The sequence below is a fragment of the Chiloscyllium plagiosum genome, unplaced genomic scaffold (genome assembly GCF_037043375.1).
Source record: "Chiloscyllium plagiosum isolate Xiang-an unplaced genomic scaffold, Cpla_swu_hap1 HiC_scaffold_39, whole genome shotgun sequence".
Lineage (NCBI taxonomy): Eukaryota > Metazoa > Chordata > Chondrichthyes > Orectolobiformes > Hemiscylliidae > Chiloscyllium > Chiloscyllium plagiosum.
Genome location: NW_028270177.1, coordinates 34,061,994 through 34,083,391, shown reverse-complemented (window position 1 = coordinate 34,083,391; position 21,398 = coordinate 34,061,994). Strand labels below are relative to the sequence as shown.

General features: G+C 41.2%; 1 protein-coding gene across 2 annotated transcripts in view; it reads right to left on the bottom strand.

The window, feature by feature from the left end:
• The window catches only part of adamtsl3 (ADAMTS like 3), a 669,182-nt gene that overhangs the window by 116,484 nt on the left and 531,300 nt on the right, over nt 1–21,398 (bottom strand). For both annotated transcript variants that reach the window (XM_043677600.2, XM_043677602.2), the window contains 4 exons: nt 14,272–14,482; nt 12,583–12,762; nt 6,713–6,866; nt 3,312–4,428 (listed from right to left, as the gene is read on the bottom strand). In XM_043677600.2, the coding sequence (XP_043533535.2) occupies nt 3,312–4,428; nt 6,713–6,866; nt 12,583–12,762; nt 14,272–14,482 (1,662 nt within the window). The remainder of the gene's footprint in view (nt 1–3,311; nt 4,429–6,712; nt 6,867–12,582; nt 12,763–14,271; nt 14,483–21,398) is intronic.

Here is a 21,398-nt window from a genome sequence, read left to right as displayed (position 1 = left end):
TGCACTAAGCCACTAAGCCTACCCACAATGTCTCAAATTGGCCAAACCAGCCGCCCCAGACATCACATTTATCTCAAAACATGACTCATCCAGCCCCAGGCCAAGAGAATATACTTCTTCAGATGAACTGACAATGCACCGCCCACTTCACAATAGCTCAGCACCTCTGATGTCCTTAGGGCACAGCTGCTCCCACTAGGAGTCAAGTCTTCACAAAGGTGACCCAGACAAGGAGGCACCAAAGGGACTTAGTTTGCTCCCTCAACAATACAAACACATCGATACCAGAATGACACCCACTAACACCGACTCCAGTCAAGGATCAGAATCTCCTGACTAAATTAAGAAAATCATAAGACACCAGACACTTGAATCTCTTCAATGAATAGACTTTATTTATCTTGGTTGTACAAACCACACCATTGTCTCATAACTCACACTTCTTTGTTGTAAGGGTATAAAGCTCCACTGTATTCTCTGTTCGGGGAAGAAGCTGTGGTTCCTTCTGAACAGCCTGTCAGTGACTGTACAGTGGGCAAACGTGAGGACTGCAGATGCTGGAAACCAGAGTTTAGATCAGGGTGGTGCTGAAAAAGCACAGCAGGTCAGGCAGCATCTGAGGAGCAGGAAAATCGACAATTCGGGCAAAAGCCATTCATCAGGAATAGAGGAGATATAAATGGGGGCGCAGGTCAAGTCTCTTCTGCGATATCGCTGTTTGTTGAATATATCCTTGCCAGTTCTCAGTTCGATCTGCGTGTCTGTGATCTCCGATTAATTGGTCTAAACTCTCTGACAAAAGTCTACACAGACATTTGCCTGAGGGTGGAATCGAACTCGAGTCCCTGGAGCTGTGAGGCAGCAGTAGTGCTAACCACTGAGCCACCATGAGCCAATATACTGGAGTTTTTTACATGCCCTCATTATCTCTTGATTTATTCTCTATCCTACAGTAAAGTTACTGTTCGGGGCCTACAGACTATTGCTTTCAGTGTCTTCTTCCCTTATTTCTTACCTCCACCCATTTGAGTTCTGCATCTTCCAGTGCAAGATAGTTTCTTGATATCATACTTATTCCATTCCATACTAACAAACTTATCTCCCCACACTTTCTGCCTGTCCTTTTGAAAACCACATATCTCTGAATATTTAGTTCCCAGCTTTGATCTCCTTGGAACTATATCGCCATAACGGCTACAAAGTCATACTTATTAATCTTTTATTGCATGATTAATTCATTTATATTACATATAAACATTGAATATTCAAGTAAAGAGCCATTAATTTTGCCTTTTTACATTTCTCTTCCCCCTTAACCCTGTTTACTGCTATTTTTCTAAGTTTGTACACACTGTTTCTTCCAGTCCCACCCTGGGTATTGTTATCTAGATAGCTGCCCTGTAATACTAGGCGAAAGTGAGGTCTGCAGATGCTGATGAAGGGCTTTTGCCCGAAACGTCAATTGTCCTGCTTGTTGGATGCAACCTGACTTGCCGTGCTTTTCCAGCACCACACTCGCTGCCCTACAATACTGTCGTATCCTCTTGCTTTGGAAGCCTACATTTCCCTTCTCCCAAACATTCCCACCTTTAATTAATTTAAAGCACTCTCTACAGCCCTAGTTATTCAATACTCAGATCCTAGCATGAGTCACGTCAAACCTGTCTCACTGGTTTAGGGGGATTCCCGGCTCGATAGAATGAAATACATTTACCTTCCCCTCCCCCCAGTTGCTGCATCTCCTGTTTCCTGTACCACAGGATTGTATTATGGGGATACCGGCTACATGGCAAAGAGTGGATAGATTAGATTAGATTAGATTAGATTAAATTCCCTATAATATGGAAACAGGCCCTTCGGCCTAACAAGTCCACACCGACCCTCCAAAGAGTAACCCACGCAGACCCATTCTCCCAGCCTATACTTATCCCTGACTAACGCACCCAACACCATGGGCATTGTAGCATGGCTAATTCACCTGACCTGCACATTTTTGGATTGAGAGGGGAAACGGGATCATCTGGAGGAAACCCACGCAGACACAGGGAGAATGTACCTACTCCACACAGACAGTCACCCGAGGCAGGAATCAAACCTGGATCCCTGGCACTGTGAGACAGCAGCGCTAACCACTGAGCCATCGTGCTGCCCCTAAGTGAAGAGAGTGGGATAAACATTCTTTATTTCCCCAAGTCCCAATAGCTTTTCCAGGTAGTATCTTGTCAGGTTGTGGAGGTTAATGTGTAATTGCTGAGATCAGGGGGTAAAGCTGCTTAAATCAGTGAAGAAACATCTCTTCACATTAATACAAACCATGAAATAGGACAAAGGTTTGAGAATTTGCAGAAAGTTTTATAGCTGTTCTGATGCACCCACTGAAATTTCTCAAACAGCAAAATCATGTCCAAAGGAAGACAATCGATTGCAGAAGTTTTATATTGGCAGTCAGCTGAGAATTAAACCTTACAGTGAACTTGTATGCAGCAGCTTTTCTAACGACACTTGGCAACATGCTCGAGATGTAAAAATCTTTCTCAGAGAAAACCAGCTGATCCTAGTCGGACTAGACTTTAATATCTTTTGGCACTCTCAATCTTCTCCAATGTTCCACCTCACATCCGAAGTTCAAACTATAATATCCTCTATTCGAACTCAGTGCTAACAGTTTATTAACATCCACAAAACCCACAAATCTAAAAAATGATCAACAGTTGGTTGCCTTCAAAGATACAACTAAAATAATCAATGACACCTGCACCTTTGCATCAAAAACGATTCATTACTTCAGAGCAATGCTGTAAAAATTCAATCTTTAGTTAAAGCATTCCAAGTTTTCTCTGAATGGCCCCCACACAATGCGCTAGAACAATGACTTAGCAAATACACACAGACGAGACCCAACAGGATGCTTAATCTAAAAATAGATCCTGGTACCAGTGTTGCATAAGTTGAAGATGAGAAAATAAATATTTTGTTGGTGAATTCAATATGCATTACAATATCTTTAGGAAACTTGTAGATGGGGAACTGAAGTATTATAACTGAAATTTGTAAAATAAATTACTGAACAGTCTGATTCAACATTTACATCGTAAGCTGTCATTTAACTAATCATCTGATCACAGAGATAATAATTTCCATCAAATTAATAAAAGCGCATTCTTGTCTGTCAGAAAAAAGATCTCCAGCGTAATGAATGGTATGGATGGAGTACAAGGTCACCGATGAATGAGATGCATGTATGAAAACAGATGCTCACCTCTTAAAATAGAAAATACATTTTCCAAAATATTAATATCCATTTGCCATACCTTTTATTAAATTTTACTGGTACTCCATCCTTCGTCCAAGTGACCTCTGGCTCAGGAACTCCAACAGCTTCACAAACCAGTGTTACACTGGAAATATTTTCTGCCAGATATGCCAGTGTTCCAATTGTTATAGCGACATCTCTCTGAGGCAGCACAGGAGCTTGCTTCTTTCTCACAATAATAGGAGGCTTCTGTTTCTCCCTCTGTTGATGGGTATCTTTATTGATGGATGTTTCTGATGTGTTATGGGTTTTGTCTAAAAATTTTGAGTTTGTTGCATTATCATCAAGAGGTGCCCTCCATTTCTCCAGAGTTGCCTGTGGTCTGGACACCTCAGCTGCTAATTGGTACATGAGCTGTGACGCAAAAGCTTCAGGTAGTTCACCGGATTCAATCCACAGGCTTATATTTCGTAAGATCTCTTCGAACTGTGCAGTATCCATGCTGTAGGCTCCTTGGAAAATGGAACTTTCAAGATGCTTATCATAAAGCTCCTGAGAACCATACAAATCCGCAAAGTTAATCTTTCCTCGAGAAATCAGATGATTTCCAAGTAGACGCAGGAAAACATTATCATCCATTTGGCTACCATCCACATAAAATTCATTTTTTTTGCTCCAACTTTGCCACATCTTGCTCATTTGACTCCATTTATCTTCCAGTCTGTTAGATTCATTGTGATTCATCTTCTCTGGCCCAATGCTTTGTCTCATTTTTGCTTTAGTGGAGGAGGGTGGTTCAACTAATCTATTGTCATTGCCAATCAGTTTGAGGACAAATGTGTCTCGAATAGACCCTGCAATACAACTGTACACGCCAATATCTCTTGCTTCAAGGTTATGAATCTTTAATGATCCTGATTTTGTGATTCCAATCCGTTTTGCATTTTGTAGACGGTATCCATCTTTTTCCCATCTTATCAATGATTTCTGGAATCTCCTTACAGGGCACCTAATCACAATTGAGGTTTTTGGAAGCAAATAGGCCCGACCACCTATAGTAAAATGAATCCGCTTTTCTTGTCTGGTTTGAATATAGACTCTGTGCACACTGAGAATTTGAGGGTTACGGATAGCTTGCTTTTGTGGCATCTTTGTTTTTGCATTCTTTTTGAGCTCTGGAAAATACGTGAATAAACATTAACAAAATTGTGCAGAACAGGAAATAGCATCTGCTAATATTTAGGGGAGATTGTGTTGGTGTAAGCGTAATGTAACTGGACGAGTAATCGAGAAGCTGATATTCAAGGAATTATAAATTCAAGATCCACCACAGCAGATGGTAAACTTTGAATCCATTAAAACCTGAAATTTAAAAAATAGACTAAAGGCGAATATGGAAATATGGCCAATTTTTATAAATATTCATCAGTTCACAAACCCCTTTTAGGGAAGGAAATCTGCCTTGCTTACCCAGTCTGGCCTACATGAGACTTCAGACTCACAGCAATGACTACTATTTGCCCTCTGTGCATTGATCGTAACAAGGTCAGCCAGGTGGACCTTATAGAATACAAGTTCCTTGATTGGGGCTGTTAACCTGGTCAAATCAGGGAGCCCTGGCTGACAGATTTAAACAGGAGTATCAGGATTTGAGTTTCCTCATTTCCCTTAAAACTGGTTAAATGGTAGGGTTTGGAGCCTGGCTTTGCTTCTCCTCGCCCTTGTAAAATTGCTGTTTCTCTGTATACAGCTGTTAATATTAATTGTTTTGTAAACTGTGAATTAATAAAATTTTTTAAAAAACAGGAGTATCAGGTGTTCTGTTCATTGTAGGAGCCAGCTCTGAGCTAGCTGGGTCAGTGTCATGTACTATGCACTTGTAAGTAAGGGGTGATTTGGTGACAGGATACTGGTCTTTGTGGAGTTATCTTACTCTCAACTACAAAATTTAGTTCAATTTTATTGGCAAAAACTCATCTTGTATTAGATGAAGAATGTTGATTACCACAATTATGGATAAATCTAATGCCCAGAGCCACTTTTTTTGTGGCAGTTTAAAGATGACTATTAGTATAGAATATGTGAATAGTTGGCAGCACATTACCTGACCATACTCCCAACCATAACAACGGGGAAAAAAAAATAACAGTAGGAAGGATGGGTTAAGTGGAAAATTAATCCATTGTCACTCCTGAGGAGAGAGACACAAAGAAAATGCAAGCTGGATATTGGACCAAATACAGTAGCCTTGATTCTCTGAGATGGCAGCACAATTTGAGTGAATTTAGCATTAAAACGCATCAGCTTCTGTTGAGTTTGGCTGTGTTCAGGCAACTAATTTCATTAAAGAATAAAAGACATAGTATTTTCTCTGTGATTGCTCTGGAGTCAGGTAAAAGACAGAAATGAAAATGATATTTTACCTTGTTTCTTCAAATAATAAACACTGACTAAAATTGGTATGATAATAGCATATTAAAAAGAAAATGTTGGCACTGATAGTATAGAAAATGTGACTGAAATTCTGACTCAACTACACATTGTGATGGGGTGGAAAATGGAGAGAAGAATGTATTTCCGGAGAATGATAAAGGTCATCTTGATAAGCTTGAGTTACACGAAAAAGTTGGAAAGTATCAAATATGTATGTCTGGAATCTACACATATGAAGTTATTCATGTGTTTTTTTAAATCATGTAAGCAATAGCTCTTAAAATCTACTGGACTTGCTTCAAGAGTTGGAGCTGCAGACGTTTGGCACATGAAAGCCGGTAATCTTCCAGGAAAATAATTGTCAAGCAACACAAAGCTGTTTTACTTAATGAAAAGAACATTTTCATAAATGTGCATGTTTTAACATCTGCACATGATTCTTATAATGAACAAATGGGGGGAAACTGTGAAACAAATCCATCCTTCTCTAGGAATATATCAAGCTCTAAAAGTTTTACTCCTCAGAAAAATGACATTGTTGTGATCAGAAAAGGCCAGGACTTTAGAGTAGGCTAGAACAGTGGGCAGCACGGTGGCACAGTGGTTAGCACTGCTGCCTCACAGTGCCTGAGACCCGGGTTCAATTCTCGCCTCAGGCGACTGACTGTGTGGAGTTTGCACGTTCTCCCAGTGTCTGCGTGGGTTTCCTCCGGGTGCTTCGGTTTCCTCCCACCATCCAAAGATGTGCAGGTCAGGTGAATTGGCCACGCTAAATTGCCCGTAGTGTTAGGTGAAGGAGTAAACGTAGGGGTTGTGCTTTGACGGGTCGGTGTGGACTTGTTGGGCCGAAGGGCCTGTTTCCACACTGTAATGTAATGTAATCTAATCTAATCTAAACACGATAGTCACCACATCAGTTATTTCTGCTGCTTGTTTATTTGTTGTACATTTCATCTACAATTCGTGCAGGGTGTTTATTTGGGCATAGGTCACTTCAGTTGTCAAGTGTTAAAGTAAGTCACTTACCTTTACAATTAGGCATTTTGCAGACCTGGATCACTGGTGGTTTGGAGAGGCCATTGCATAAATTACGGTCCACTGTGACTAGCTGGCCAGTTGTTGACAGCTTACGACAGACCCATTCTCTGCTCTGGATTCCTTCGCCACAGCTTACAGAGCACTAAAACCAAATGACAATATTCGAACAGTTTCAACTGAATTATCATTCATCTACATTTCTGCTTCCAGCAATGTCAGACAGAGTATTTAAATTATACACGACTAAACAGGGTTCAATTAATGTACAAAAGGTTAGTTCAACTGAAACAGATATGCTCCTCATCATTAACTTAAAGTGTTGATCTTATGAGAGGAGTACCATACATTGGTGCATCTGAATGAAGACTTTCATTCCACTGCTTTCACAGTGTCCTCATTTCAATTCACACCAGCCTTCTCCTTAGCCGAGCCATGACCAAACACTGCAATCATTTTCTCGTCATCAATCAAAAGATCCATCTCTTCCACATTTCTCACTCTATGACCAGTAAACACAAAGGGCTGAATGACCACCACCTGTGCTGTAACCATTCTACTATTGTATGAAGCTCACTCCTCTCTTGACTTGTTCTTGACTGTCTCAGGTCAAATATGCTTGACCTTACCGAGAGATTGCTTCTTTCACTCACCACTCCCTGGTTAGGTGGAGGCAGTAGCATAGTCATAACGTCACTGAATTAATATTTCAGAATCCCAGACTAATGTTCTGGGGATATGGGCTTGAATCCCACCATGGCAGATGACAACATTTGAATTTAATAAAAATCTGGAATTTTAAAAAAAACTATCCTAATAATGAGCATGTAACTGCCATCAACTGCTGTAAAAACCTATCTGGTTCACAAATGTCCTTTAGGAAAGGAAATCTGTTACCCATACCTGGTCTGACCTACATGTGACTTTAGATCAGTGACGGACTCTTAGTGGTTTCCTGGGTAGTTAGGAATGGACTATAATTGTTGGTTTAGCCAGCATTGTCCACATCTCATGAAAATTAAATGAGGACTATCACCCTTTCTGTAAAAAAATGCCAAACCAAGATCTTCATTTCCATTAAATGTTGTGAAAAACAGATGTTGGTGGTTTATGAAGCTATAGTACTATAGATACAGAAGTATCCGAAATAAGGTAGATGAGCTTGCAGCATGGATAGGTACCTGGGACTTCAATGTTGTGGCCAATTCAGAGACATGGATAGAGCAGGGTGAGGAATGAATGTTGCAGGTTCCAGGGTTTAGATCTTTCATTAAAGACACGCAAGGTGGTAAAAGAGGGGGGAGGCATGGCCTTGTTAGTCAAAGATAGTATAACGGTGGCTGAGAGAATTTTTGATGAGGACTCGTTCACTGAGGTAGTGTGGGCTGAGGTTAGAAACAGGAGAGGAGAGGTCACACTGCTTGGAGTTTTTTATAGGCCTCAGCAGAGTTCCAGGGAGGTGGAAGAGAGGATTAGCAAAATTATTCTGAGTAGGAGTGAAAGGAACAGGGTGGTCATTATGGGGAACTTTAACTTCCCCAACATTGACTAGAAATGTTATAGCTCTAATATGTCAGATGGATCAGTTTTTGTCCAATGTGTACAGGAGGGTTTCCTCACACAGTATGTCGAAGGGCCGAAAGAAGGGAGGCCACACTGGATCTGGTGCTTGGTTATGAACCAGGCCAGGTGTTTGATTTAGTTGTAGGTGAACACTTTGGAGAGAGTGACCAAAATTCAGTTACATTTAGTTGAGCAATGGAAAGGGACAGGTACATGCCACAGGTCAAGAGTTATCGATGGGGCAAGGGCAATTTAATGCAATTAGGCAAGAATTAGGATGCATAGAATGGGGTAGCAAAATGCAGGGGATGCAGACAATCGAAATGTGGAGCTGGTTTAAGGAACAGATATTGCGTGACCTTGATAGGTATGTCCCTGTCAGGCAGGGAGGAAGTGATAAGGGAACCATGATTTACGACAGAAATTGCATCTCTTGTTAAGAAGAAGGAGGCTTATGTGTTGATGAGGCAAGATGGTACAGATGAGGCAATGGAGAGTTACAGATCAGCGAGGAAGGATTTAAGGAGAGAGTTAAGAAGAGCAAAGAGAGAACACGAGCAGTCTTTAGCAAATAGAATAAAAGAGAACCCTAAAGCTTTCTATAGGTAAGTGAGGAATAAAAGGATGATTAGGGTAGGAATAGGGCCAGTCAAAGACAGAAGTGGGAAGCTGAGTGTGGACCCTGAAGAGATCGGAGAGGTGCTAAATGAACATTTCTCATCAGTATTAACTCAGGGAAAATTTAATATTGTAGAGGAGAAGAATGAGATACGAGACATTAGACTAGAAAGGATCGAGATTAGTTACGCACAGGTGTTATCATTTCTAGAAGGAGTGAAAGTAGACAAGTCCCCTGGGCCAGACGGGATTTATCCGAGGATTCTCTAGGAAGCTAGGGAGGAGATAGCAGAGCTGTTGGTTTTGATATTTGAGTCATCATTGTCTACAGGTTTAGTACCTGAGGACTGGAGGATTGCAAATGTTGTGCCCTTGTTCAAGAAGGGCAGCAGATGTGACCCAGGTAATTATAGACCAGTGAGCCTTACTTCTGTTGTAGGAAAGGTTTTGGAAAGGATTATAAGAGATGAGATTTATAATCACCTAGCAAGCAACAATTTGATTTCAGATAGTCAACATGATTTTGTCAAGGGCAGGTCATGTCTTACAAACCTCATTGAGTTTTTTGAAAAGGTGACCAAGCATGTAGATGAGGGTAGGGCAGTTGACGTGGTATACATTGACTTCAGTAAAGCCTTTGATAAGGTTCCACATGATAGGTTGATGGAGAAAATGCAGAGGCATGGAATTGAGAGTGAATTAGCAGTTTGGATTAGATACTGGCTTTCTGAAAGAAGGCAGCGAGTGGTGGTTGATGGAAAATATTCAGTCTGGAGTCTCCTTACTAGTGGTTTGCCACAGGATCTGTTTTGGGACCACTGTTGTTTGTCATTTTTATAAATGACTTAGACGCAGGCATAGGTGGATGGATAAGTAAATTTGCAGACGACACTAAAGTTGGTGGAGTAGTGGACAGTTTGGAAGAATGTTACAGCTTGCAGGGGGACTTGGATAAACTGCAGAATTGGGCTGAGAGGTGGCAAATGGAGTTCAATGCAGCTAATGTGAGGTGATGCACTTTGGGAAGAATAAGAGGAAGGCAGAGTACTGGGTCAATGGAGAGTTTTTTGGTAGTGTGGATGTGCAGAGGGATCTTGGAGTCCATGTACATAGATCCCTGAAAGTTGCCACCCAGCCGGATAGTGCTGTTAAGAAAGCATACGATGTGTTAGGTTTCATTTGTAGAGGGATTGAGTTCCGGAGCCGCAATATCATGCTGCAACTATACAAAACGCTGGTGCGGCCACACTTGGAATATTGTGGACAGTTCTGGTCGCCCCATTACAGAAAGGATGTGGAAGCATTGGAAAAGGTGCAGAGGAGATTTACCAGGATGTTGCCTGGTCTGGAGGGAAGGTCTTATGAGTAAAGGCTGAGAGACTTGGGTATGTTCTCATTGGAAAGAAGAAGGCTAAGAGGGGATTTGATTGAGGCATACAAGATGCTCAGAGGATTAGACAGGGTAGACAGTGAAATACTTTTTCCTAGGATGATGACGTCAGCTTGTACGAGGGGGCATAACTACAAATTGAGGGGGATAGGTTTAAGACAGATGTCACAGGAAAGTTCTTTATGCAAAGATTGGTAAGGGCGTGGATTGCCCTACCTGCTAATGTAGTCAACTCAGCCAAAATAGGGAGATTTAAAAAATCCTTAGATAAGCACATGGATGATTTTGGGATAGTGTAGGGGGATGAGCTGAGAATAGTTCACAGGTCAGCGCAACATCGAGGGCTGAAGGGCCTGTTCTGCACTGTATTGTTCTATTAGATCAGAGGTTGGTGGCATGATTGCCAGGGTTTCTTGGTTCTAAATTTACAGGTTGACTCTCTGATTTGAAAACTTTCTTATCTCCATGTTACCTCTTGGCAACATCAACAGTTGATGTTAAGTCAAATTCCACCCATAGCTTGATGCTGCCAGCTCAACCTTTGTTCCATAGCCATGCCAAAGCTATTGGGATGATCTTCTGGCTGTACATCATGGATAGAATCATCAAATCCCTACAGTGTGGAAACAGGCCATTTGGCTCAACATGTCCACACAGACCCTCCAAGAGTATCCCACCCGAGACGTTATTACTCCACGCTTACCCCTGACAAATGCAGGGGTAAGAAGAAGGGCTTATGCCCGAAACGTCGATTCTCCTGTTCCCTGGATGCTGCCTGACCTTCTGCGCTTTTCCAGCAACACATTTTCAGCCCTGACAAATGCACCCAGCTTACATATCCCTGAATACTATGTGCAATTTAGCACGGCCAATTCACCTAACCTGCACATCTTTGGACTGAGAGAAGAAACCAGAGCTCTGAAAGGAAATCCACACAGACACGGGGAGAACGTGCAAATCCCACACAGACAGTCGCCCGGGCTGGAATCAAACCCAGGTCCCTGACGTTGTGAGGCAGCAGTGCTAACCACTGAGCCACCATGCCGCCCAGGGATGAGTTAGACATTTCTCCATATTATAGATTAAAGCTGTCTTCTGGATTTTCTCCTGGATATTTACTCAGACTGCATCCAACTGGACACATTTTGAACTGATAAATCCTCTTCATTACCAAAACTATCTACTTTCATATCCATAACATTACTTGTTTCTACCTCATCTCACATGGAAAACACTGAAGCAAGCTAAATTGCCATTAGGGATAAAGTCTTCACAGTCTTCCACTTAGATCTCAGCATATCAACTTTCCCAATCCTACATCGCCTCCCATTGCTCCCTGCTCCTTGCTCCCCTTAGGCAAAGGTCAATGATTTCCCTTCCACTGAAGCACTAAATCAATACCTTCACTTTTTAAAAAAAAAGTCAATCTCTGCATCTCATTCTGTAAGCTTCTCCAGCCTCAGGGACTAGTTATAGCCAACTTTGGCATCTCTACTGTTTCCCTCCTGGGGAGATGCTTTCAAGGCATCATGACCCTGCTCTGCAACTTTCCCCCAAAAAGGTAGAAGTTATCTATATCACATTCCACTTTCAAAGACCTCTAAAGACAGTGTTAGGGTGGCATGGTGGGTCAGTGGTTAGCACTGCTGTCTCACAGCACTAGAATCCCAGGTTCAATTCCAGCCTTGGGTGACTGCCTGTGTGGAGTTTGCACATTCTCCCAGTGTCTGTGTGGGTTTCCTCCGGGTGCTCCAGTTTCCTCCCATACTCCAAAGACGTGCAGTGCTAGGTGCATTAGTCAGAGATAAATGAGTCTGGGTGGGTTACTGTTCGGAGGGTTGGTGTGGACTTGTTGGGCTGAAGGGCCTGTTGCCAGACTGTAGGGAATTTAATCTAAAACCTCACCCCTTTGAATGTGGAGCCTCCAATAAATACTCTCCAAAATTTTGTTTTGCCTCGTTTATTGTATCAGACCAACTGTGTGCTAAAGAAATTAATATTAATGCAGATTCAATAGATAATGGCAAAATACATTCTTTCTACAATCCAAGTCGACAGCAATGGATTATAAAGATTAACAAACAGCGACACCAAGGATAAGCAGAACCCGAGCACGCTCTGTGGCAATTCATTCATTGTCACCTAGAAGTATTCTGCAAGACATAAACATGCTGAACTAAGCAAGAGATGTGAGCTCACACATAAATCACAGGCCAAACAAAAGACATGTGTACATAGAGACACAATAATCAGGCATATATCTTTGTTGAGTTACTTCAATGCTATTTACCTTGGACCATTTCCCTAATGCTAGGTGTGGTGGACAATCAGCGTTCACACAAGGCTGCTGCACCTGTGGCTTGTGATCAAGGCATAGCTCATCAGCAACAGTAAGAAAACTACCATCAGTCAAAAGTTGTTTGCACATGACTTTACGAGATTGCACCCCTCTTCCACATATTTGTGAACACTGCAACAAAAGATTTCATAAGAGAACACAAACAAGTCAGAAGAGTTGCATTAATATGTTTGAATTTGCTTGCTATGCTTTTATACTAGGGATCTTTGAGGTCACACCTGGTGATCAGTAAATTAAACAAAGATGCACTAATTAATTTAACAGCCTCTAGTCTTACTCACAAAACTGAGATTTTCCCATCAGACATTAATCATGACATTGAAGAAAACTATTCTTCCAGACTGGCAAAGAGGGTCTAAATGGACTAAATATTTCATGATATGGTCTGCTACACTATTCAATGAATCTCATACCAAACTTGTCAACACTCAGTAAGGCATCTTACATAACTTATTCAACTCTCGTGTAGACTATGTTGTATTGAGCACAAAAGCCTTCTGATGGCTTCAAACATTTTTTCCTGGTTTCATTTCATATCATAGTATTCACAATATTCTCTCAGGATCACTTCAGAGGTTCCACTTGCATTGTCTTTCAGGGTAATTCCTCTCTGAAATGATATCTTGTAATCAGCTTTTCTTTTTTTCCCAATTCCATTTTAAATTTATGTTCATTCTAAATCTGCAGCTGCTTCATGTCAGTACTTACACTGGAAAGGCAGTGGACTTATTTACTCGAAGATTAGTTTGGAGTAGCTATCACCTCCTGATGCTGGCTGTGAACCAGTGTAATTTAAATCAGATTGGTGTAAACAGTCTGAATCAAATCCCTAACCATTTCTTCCCAGCAGAAAACCTCTGCATTTGCAACCTGATACAGTGTCTGGCAAATGTGCTTGGTTACAGCAGAGTTGATTGCTTACTGCAAAGATCCTGCATTGAGCTTGGGTCAACTTGATCCAACTACAAATGATCTTGTGTAAATGGACTCTTTCTGGCACCTGAAGGTTTGGGTGTAATTGTGACCTAACTCACTTGGGGATGCTTCCTCAGAAATGGGTGGACTGTTGGTTGAAATTGTGCCCAATATTATTTCCTGTTACCTTCAATAGGGTGTAGGTTGGGAAACCAGCAGCGCACCTCCTCCCCAACTGACTCCATCAAGAGTTAGAACAATTTTAACTCAGCAACCTCTTTACTCTGTAGGCTTATTGCAAAAAATACTGTTCACAGTCTGCAACTTGGGGGAGTCCAGAATCAGAGTGCTTAAGTTTAGGGTGAAAGGGGTAAGATTTAAAAGGGAACTAAGGGGCAACGTTTTCACATAAAGGATGGTGTGTGCATGGAATGAGCTGCCAGGGGAAGTGGTGGAGGCTGATACAATTACAACATTTAAAAGGCATTGGTGTGGGTATATGAATAGGAAGGGTTGAGAGGAATATGGATCAAGTTTGACAAATGGGACTAGATTCATTTCGGATATCTGTTCGGCATGGACAAGTTGGTCCGAAGGATCTGTTTCTGTGCTGACAACTCTATGACATATGGAAAAAATCTGAAAGTATTTCAATTGACTCAGAAAATGAGTTTTGTTTGAATAGTCCAATGGAATTTCACATACCAGCTGCCATTCTCCTGTATGCCATGATGGAGGGCAGTTAAACTGGTTGCAGGCCTGTAATTCAGGTGGTTTTGGATCAAAACACTCCTCATCTGCAACTTTGATGGAGTCCTCAGTAGTGTGCGCCACCATACGTTTACAGTAAACTTCTCTTGTCTGTATGCCAACTCCACAAGTGGCACTGCATTGTTTCCAGGGTCTTGTGGCCCAGCTGATGACATGAAAAAAGACTGCACATTAAAGGGATGGAAAAAATTTCAAAGGACATTATTTCTGGCTTAAATTTGGAATATGATAGCAACACATGAATTTAGTTAATGCTGTTTCCATTTACTCTAAATTTATTTTACTAAATTACCGATAATTGGCGATGGAAGCTCTAATTAGCAACAGTCCTGAGTGAAATGAAAATCTGGGTGGTGTTGTTGGCCATCAATCTACAAGCAATACAAACTAGACGCCTCCGCTCCCATTCACCAACAGGGAAAAAACAAATAAAGGTCAGGTCTGACCTTACATTTGGTCATTGAAGAGCAACCCAGTTCCTTTTAAAAAACAAACAACACATTTCTCTTAACTTATGAAAAAAATCTCCTGCATGCTGTTCCAAACTGCATGCAGCTGTGCTGAGGAGGAACCAAGCAGTGTTTGAAGATATTATGAGAAAGGAGTGATAGCCTGACTTCTGTGCAGTTTGTTAAGTTATTCTCAATTGTTCAGTTTTGTAAAATTTGACCCCCCCCACAAGATAGATTAATTAAATAAAACCAAAACATGACTATGTGCAAATCAGAGCATTACAAAATCCAAATCTTTCTTAATTTTCTAACAATAACAGTTCCTAAATATCTGGTGGTTCAAATTGCTTTATGTCAGAAAATGCTAGCTTTTTAAGTACTAACCTCTCAGGTCATTATCATCAAGCATTTTAATTGTATTATGCCTACATTTTCATCCAAAAACTTTAAAATTAAAATTGATGTTGACGGTGTTTTCGAGTATACATGAACTCACACGATATCTCCCACAAACTGTCAGAAGGTAATGAAGCTGTGGAATTCTTTACCACAGGGGGCTGTTGAGGCTGGGTCATGAACTATGTTCAAGACTGAGATGAACTGAATTATTTTCAGTAAGGGAATTGAGCTTGAAGCGAATAGGCAAGAAAGTGGAGTTGAGGATTATCAGATCATCCACGGTCTCATTGAATGGTGAAGCAAACTCAATGGGCTGAATATGTTGTGCGCATGTGGTTGGTAAGAGCGTGGGAGAGAAGAACTGTGTGGATCGGTTTCCATAAGATCTGGTAGTGGGCATAAGCCATTACCTGAGCAGTAGCATGTAGATTCAGCACAGCTATCTGAAAATCTTGGCAAACCTCTTTGCATTTACTGATCATGCATTTTATATTGTGCTCTGCAAGCCCATTCAATGGGGTAACGGGGAGACAAGGTAATATGTTAAATATTTAATTTCCATCATATTTTGGAATAGTGTATTAGTGTACTGCAGACCATTGTCAGGCACAGAACATGCTGAACATTGTGGCCCGTGTGTCAACAATTACCACCCTGATGGTGTCTTTTACTTGTCACACAAAAGGGAATTTTGTGAAATACTCAGTGACCAGAATGGACGCATGTCCTTGGACAAGGAAAATATCAGAGCTGAAAATGTGTTGCTGGAAAAGCGGAGCAGGTCAGGCAGCATCCAAGGAGCAGGAATGAAGAAGGGCTTTTTAAGTACTAACCTCTCAGGTCATTATCATCAAGCATTTTAATTGGAATATGCCTACATTTTCATCCAAAAACTTTAAAATTAAAATTGATGTTGACGGTGTTTTCAAGTATACATGAACTCATTCCTGAAGAAGGGCTTATGCCCGAAACGTCGATTCTCCTGCTCCTTGGATGCTGCCTGACCTGCTGCGCTTTTCCAGCAACACATTTTCAGCTCTGATCTCCAGCATCTGCAGTCCTCACTTTCTCCATGGAAAGTATCAGTCACAAACTGGCAATGTAGTTCAGAAGGAATCTCATGTGGAAACAGAGTTATTACAGTGTTGAGGTTAATGGAGTTGACTGGTTGCACATGACTTGATTAGTTGTTTGGCATCCTTATTAATACTGGACCAATATATGGATTCACATATCAATCTCTAGCTCTTTTTCTGCACCTATGACCGGGATATATGTAGTCTAGCATGTCTTGACTTCAACCTTAAAGGAAATACAATGCATTTGGCTTTGAAGATTATATTCTTGAAGAGTCCCAGTTCAGCTCTAATGGCCCAGTGATGTACCAGCTCGGGGACCCACTGGATGCTTTCAGGCTACCCATTGATGATCATCTTGAGCTTTTGCAGATGATCATCATCAGATGTGTCTTGGTAAATCTGCTCCGCTTTGCTCCAACTGTCTAAGAGATCAATGTTACAGTCTGGACTCTCTGGTGCAGCAACTGGCAGATTTGTTACTTCATAAATTACAATAATATGTAGATTCATGTATCCTAGCAGACCGATAATAAACTATGTTTCAACTATGTAAATGTTTCAGGAGTCCATCCTGAAGATTTGTACTGGGAGTGGCATTCTCCATCTTAAGCACATGGGATGCCATATTCATTTTAAATATCAATTGATATTCCATCAGAACTTCAGTTACCTAAAGAAGACATCGGTCTTTCTTATGGATCAACAGATAATTGACAAAGACTGATAGGTCGTCAAACTTCTGTTTATATCATGTGGACAGTATCATGCTGTGCCAGATGAATAGAGGAATAGTATTGACTATGTCAATTTTGGTATATCGAGCATGCTGTACATTCCTTTTGGGACATATTACTTGGATGGATATAAAAACTTTTCTGACAATGTTCATGCAGCATATAACATATACTGTCTGACTGGGGCCTGCAAGTTGTTACATTGTGGTTACTTCATGGTCTTTGTTGACATCTTTACAAACTGTGTCTCAAACATTGGAAGCTCTTTGGCTTTGTTCCCCGATTGACTTTTCTTCATATACTACATTGACTTGTACTTTGGGTTACTGTGGGCAACTGGATTTTCTACACATTTTAGCCATGTGTCCTCTTGTCGAACAGAGCTTGCATATGAGACAAAGCACAGGACTTGATGTATGTGACAAACTACATCTCATACCAGGTTAAGACAGTCCCTGAATACATTAGTGGGTTCAACAGCAAAAACAGAAACTGTTGGAAAAACTTAGCAGGGCTGGCAACATCTGTGGAGAGAAATCAAAGTTAACGTCTTGGGTACAGCGACACTTTTTCAGAACTGTTGGTTTTTATGCAAAAGATAGGATGGGGGAAGGGGGTAGGAAGTAAACGATAGATCAGGATAAAGCCCAAAGGGACAGAAAAGCAGATGCACAGACAAAGGAATGGATAACTGTTAGCCTAGGAGAATGATTAGCTACTAATGGGAATAATTAGAAGCTCACAATTGGTAGTGTGTAGTAGTAGACCATGTGGTAACAAGGCAAAAGTGAGGACTGTAGATGCTGGAGATCAGAGTCAAAATTAGAGTGGTGCTGGGAAAGCACAGCAGGTCAGGCAGCATTCGAGAAGCAGGAAAATCAATGTTTCGGGCAAATGCCTTTCATCAGGGGCTGATAACAAGGCCTGGCATGTTGAGGCTGGGGGTAAGGACATGGGAGAAGGCATCTCGAGCCCTAAAATTGTTGAACTCGATATTGAGTAAGAAAATTACAGCGCTCCCAAGTGGAAAATTAGGTGCTATTCATTCAGCTTGTGCTGCACTTCACTGGAGCACTGCAGCAAGCCTGAGGCAGAGATGTTGGCTAGGAAATAGGGTGGGGTGTTGAAGGGGCAGACAACTGGAAGCTCAGGGTCTTTTTTGTGAAGAGATCATGGGTGTTCTGCGAAGCGATCACACAGTCTATGTTTAATTTCCCTAATGTAGAGGAGACTACATTGTGAGCAGCGAATGCAGTAAACTAGATTGTGTGAAGTGCAAGCAAAAGCATTACTTCACCTGGAAGGTGTGCCTGGGCCAGTGAATACGGAGGACGAAGGAAGTAAATGGGCAGTGTTACACCTTGTGTGGCTGCACAGGAAGGCCGGATGGGCCTTTGGGGTGGGGTGGGGTGGGGGGGGGTAGGCTGTGAATGAAAGAGGAGTGGACCAGGCTGTCCCAGAGGTAATGGTCTTTGTGGAAGGCTGACAAGGGAGGGAAGGGGAATACAAGTCTGTGTTGGTTCAACTGCTGTTCTGGAGTAAAGTTCCTGCAGACACTGTTAATATTGCTTTAAACCTTGCTCCTTCTTCCCACAGAGTATCAACGGTATATCACTTACGCTTATCCTTTCAGAATGATTTGATAGGCATAGAAGCAATGACAAGGTTCGTAAACTTTCAGCTAAGCTTCCTTCAGTGAAATCACGGTCCGTACTTCTGCATTGAGACCTGCCTGTGAATTGGTTGATCATTTGAAACCGCTGTTACTGGTATGAGACAAACTCATGTATATGCATCCTGAAATTCTCAAACTTATTACTGATCTTTTAAATTTTGGAACTATCAGGACCTTTGCAGTCATCATCATAGATAACAGAGGATTTTGTTCTTCATAACCCTCAGTTCCAAAAGCAGAAGGGCGACTTCCTTTCATAAGGAAAGCTGGGTATTTTCTTTACGTAACTGAAGTTCTGACAGAATATCAATGGATTGTCAATCCATTGTAGTTTTTTTCTTTCTAGTGTTTTTTCCCTCCTTAAAATACCCAAGTAAGAATTTGTATTGCAGTATATTACTTTTTGATATTGTACTTCTGTGCTCTTTATTTTGGAAGGAGAACGTAGTGCCGTTTTTATTTCTTGTTCAATTATGCTTCTTTCGCCTTGCTTTTTTCATTTTCTGCTTTTAATTCTTTATACTATTCCCTGGTGTTGCTCCATAAATGCAGCAGGCTGGACACTTTGCATGGTGCTGGCACCAAAGGGAGATTGCAGTGACGTTATCTGTGCCTCGATTGAAGTCTTGGTGATGGTTCTTAAAAACAAAGTGGCAGAACCAAGTGATGTCTGTGCAGAGGTGGATCTGGGCAGAAAGAGCAAGTACAGACCTGCCTAATTTGTGATCTATGCCATAATTCAACACTGTTTAGTTAATTAAGGGAATCAATCACAGATATTGTGTGCTGCATTGACATGTGCGTTCAACTATACAGGAATACGATGTGATTCAATTTTATGACGTTTGAAGAAAGTGTGAATACACATTTTGCTATAAAATTAATTTTATCAAGTGAAAACAGTTCAGTGATCCTAGCAATGTTAGGAATCAAAAATCAGGCAACAGAACAATTTAATCACCTTCGTTTGACATTACTTTAGCTCTGTTTGATTACCCATTGAATCAGCTGATTTTCCACACTGTTTCACAAAGTCAAAATATTTCTATTTGTTTGGCACCTCTTGCAACTAAAGGACTTAATAAATACAGTGATGTTTTTTTTAAGGGTAGCCATCATATTTTAGGAAATATTAGGCAACAAGCTCTTACATACAGCAATGTGATAACGAGCAGATAATCTGTTCAGAGGTTTCTAAGTGTTTGTTAAGGAATAGTTAGTGACCACTACACCAAGGAAAATAATTGTTCCTCTTCAAATACTGTCATGAGCTTCCATATATGTATCCTAGGTCAGCAGGCAGCACCTCAGTTTAATGTCTCATCTGAAAGACACTCAAGCACTCTCTTGGTACTGCATCAAGTTTCAATCGAGGTTTTATGCTCAAAAGTGTGAATGCATAACCCTCTGACTCAGAGGCGAAATTGCTTGCAATGACAGCTGACAAAAGCAGGAAAGCTATTGGCTTCAAAAATTAAATATTTCCACTTATAATGGGAGAAGCGTTCCAAGTAAGATAAGTCTCCAACTGTAGGAGTACATACTAGTTGTGGAATAAAGACTGAGGTTATATTTTCCACCTGTTATTAAGGCAAGTGGGTGCTCAATATTACAAACATGGGAGCGTACATTGAGAGCCAGACATCTCATCATTCGAACTTAATTAAAAAAAACTAAGAAGCATTCTTGAAGCAATTTATTACACGCAGAACAGCACACAATTCCTGTGATTAATTTTCCTAATTAACTAAACATGTCAACAAAGTTCAAAAGATAATAGCAATGTTCCAGCACACAAACACTAATCAACAGTATATGTGGTAAACTTGGCACAGAACATGATCGCCATCAGGAGGCTGAAGCTTTTAGCTCTACTTAAGTGATACACCCCAAACGGAATGGACAACATGCACTATATGGTAAAATACACTGGAGTGGACTACCTTACACAGATCGAGGAGAAAGTGAGGTCTGCAGATGCTGGAGATCAGAGCTGAAAATGTGTTGCTGGAAAAGCGCAGCAGGTCAGGCAGCATCCAGGGAACAGGAGAATCGACGTTTCGGGCATAAGCCCTTCTTCAGGAATCCTGAAGAAGGGCTTATGCCCAAAACGTCGATTCTCCTGTTCCCTGGATGCTGCCTGACCTGCTGCGCTTTTCCAGCAACACATTTTCAGCTACCTTACACAGATTGGGAATCGCATTGGTTTGATTATAACTGTTCCAATGTGAAACCAGGTTTAGAAAGTGCTCAGATATTGTTGAATTTTCTGTGCACGTTACAACTTTAAGATAATAAGATATAGGAGCAGAATTGGCCATTTGGCCCATCAAATCTGCTCTGCCATTCGGTCATGGCTGATCTCAATCCCTTTCTCCTACCTGCTCCCCATAATTCTTGATCCTCTTACTAATCAAGAACCTAGTCATCTCTATCTTAAAAGACATTCAATGATTGGAACCAATGATATAGGAAGGGAAAAGGTTGGGATTCTGAAGGGAGATTACAGAGAGTTAGGCAGGAGTTTAAAAAGGAGGTCCTCAAGGATAGTAATATCTGGATTACTACCAGTGCTATGAGCTAGTGAGGGCAGGAACAGGAGGATAGAACAGATGAATGCATGGCTGAGGAGCTGGTGTATGGGAGAAGGATTCACATTTTTGGATCATTGGAATCTCTTTTGGGGAAGAAGTGACCTGTACAAGAAGGACAGATTGCACCT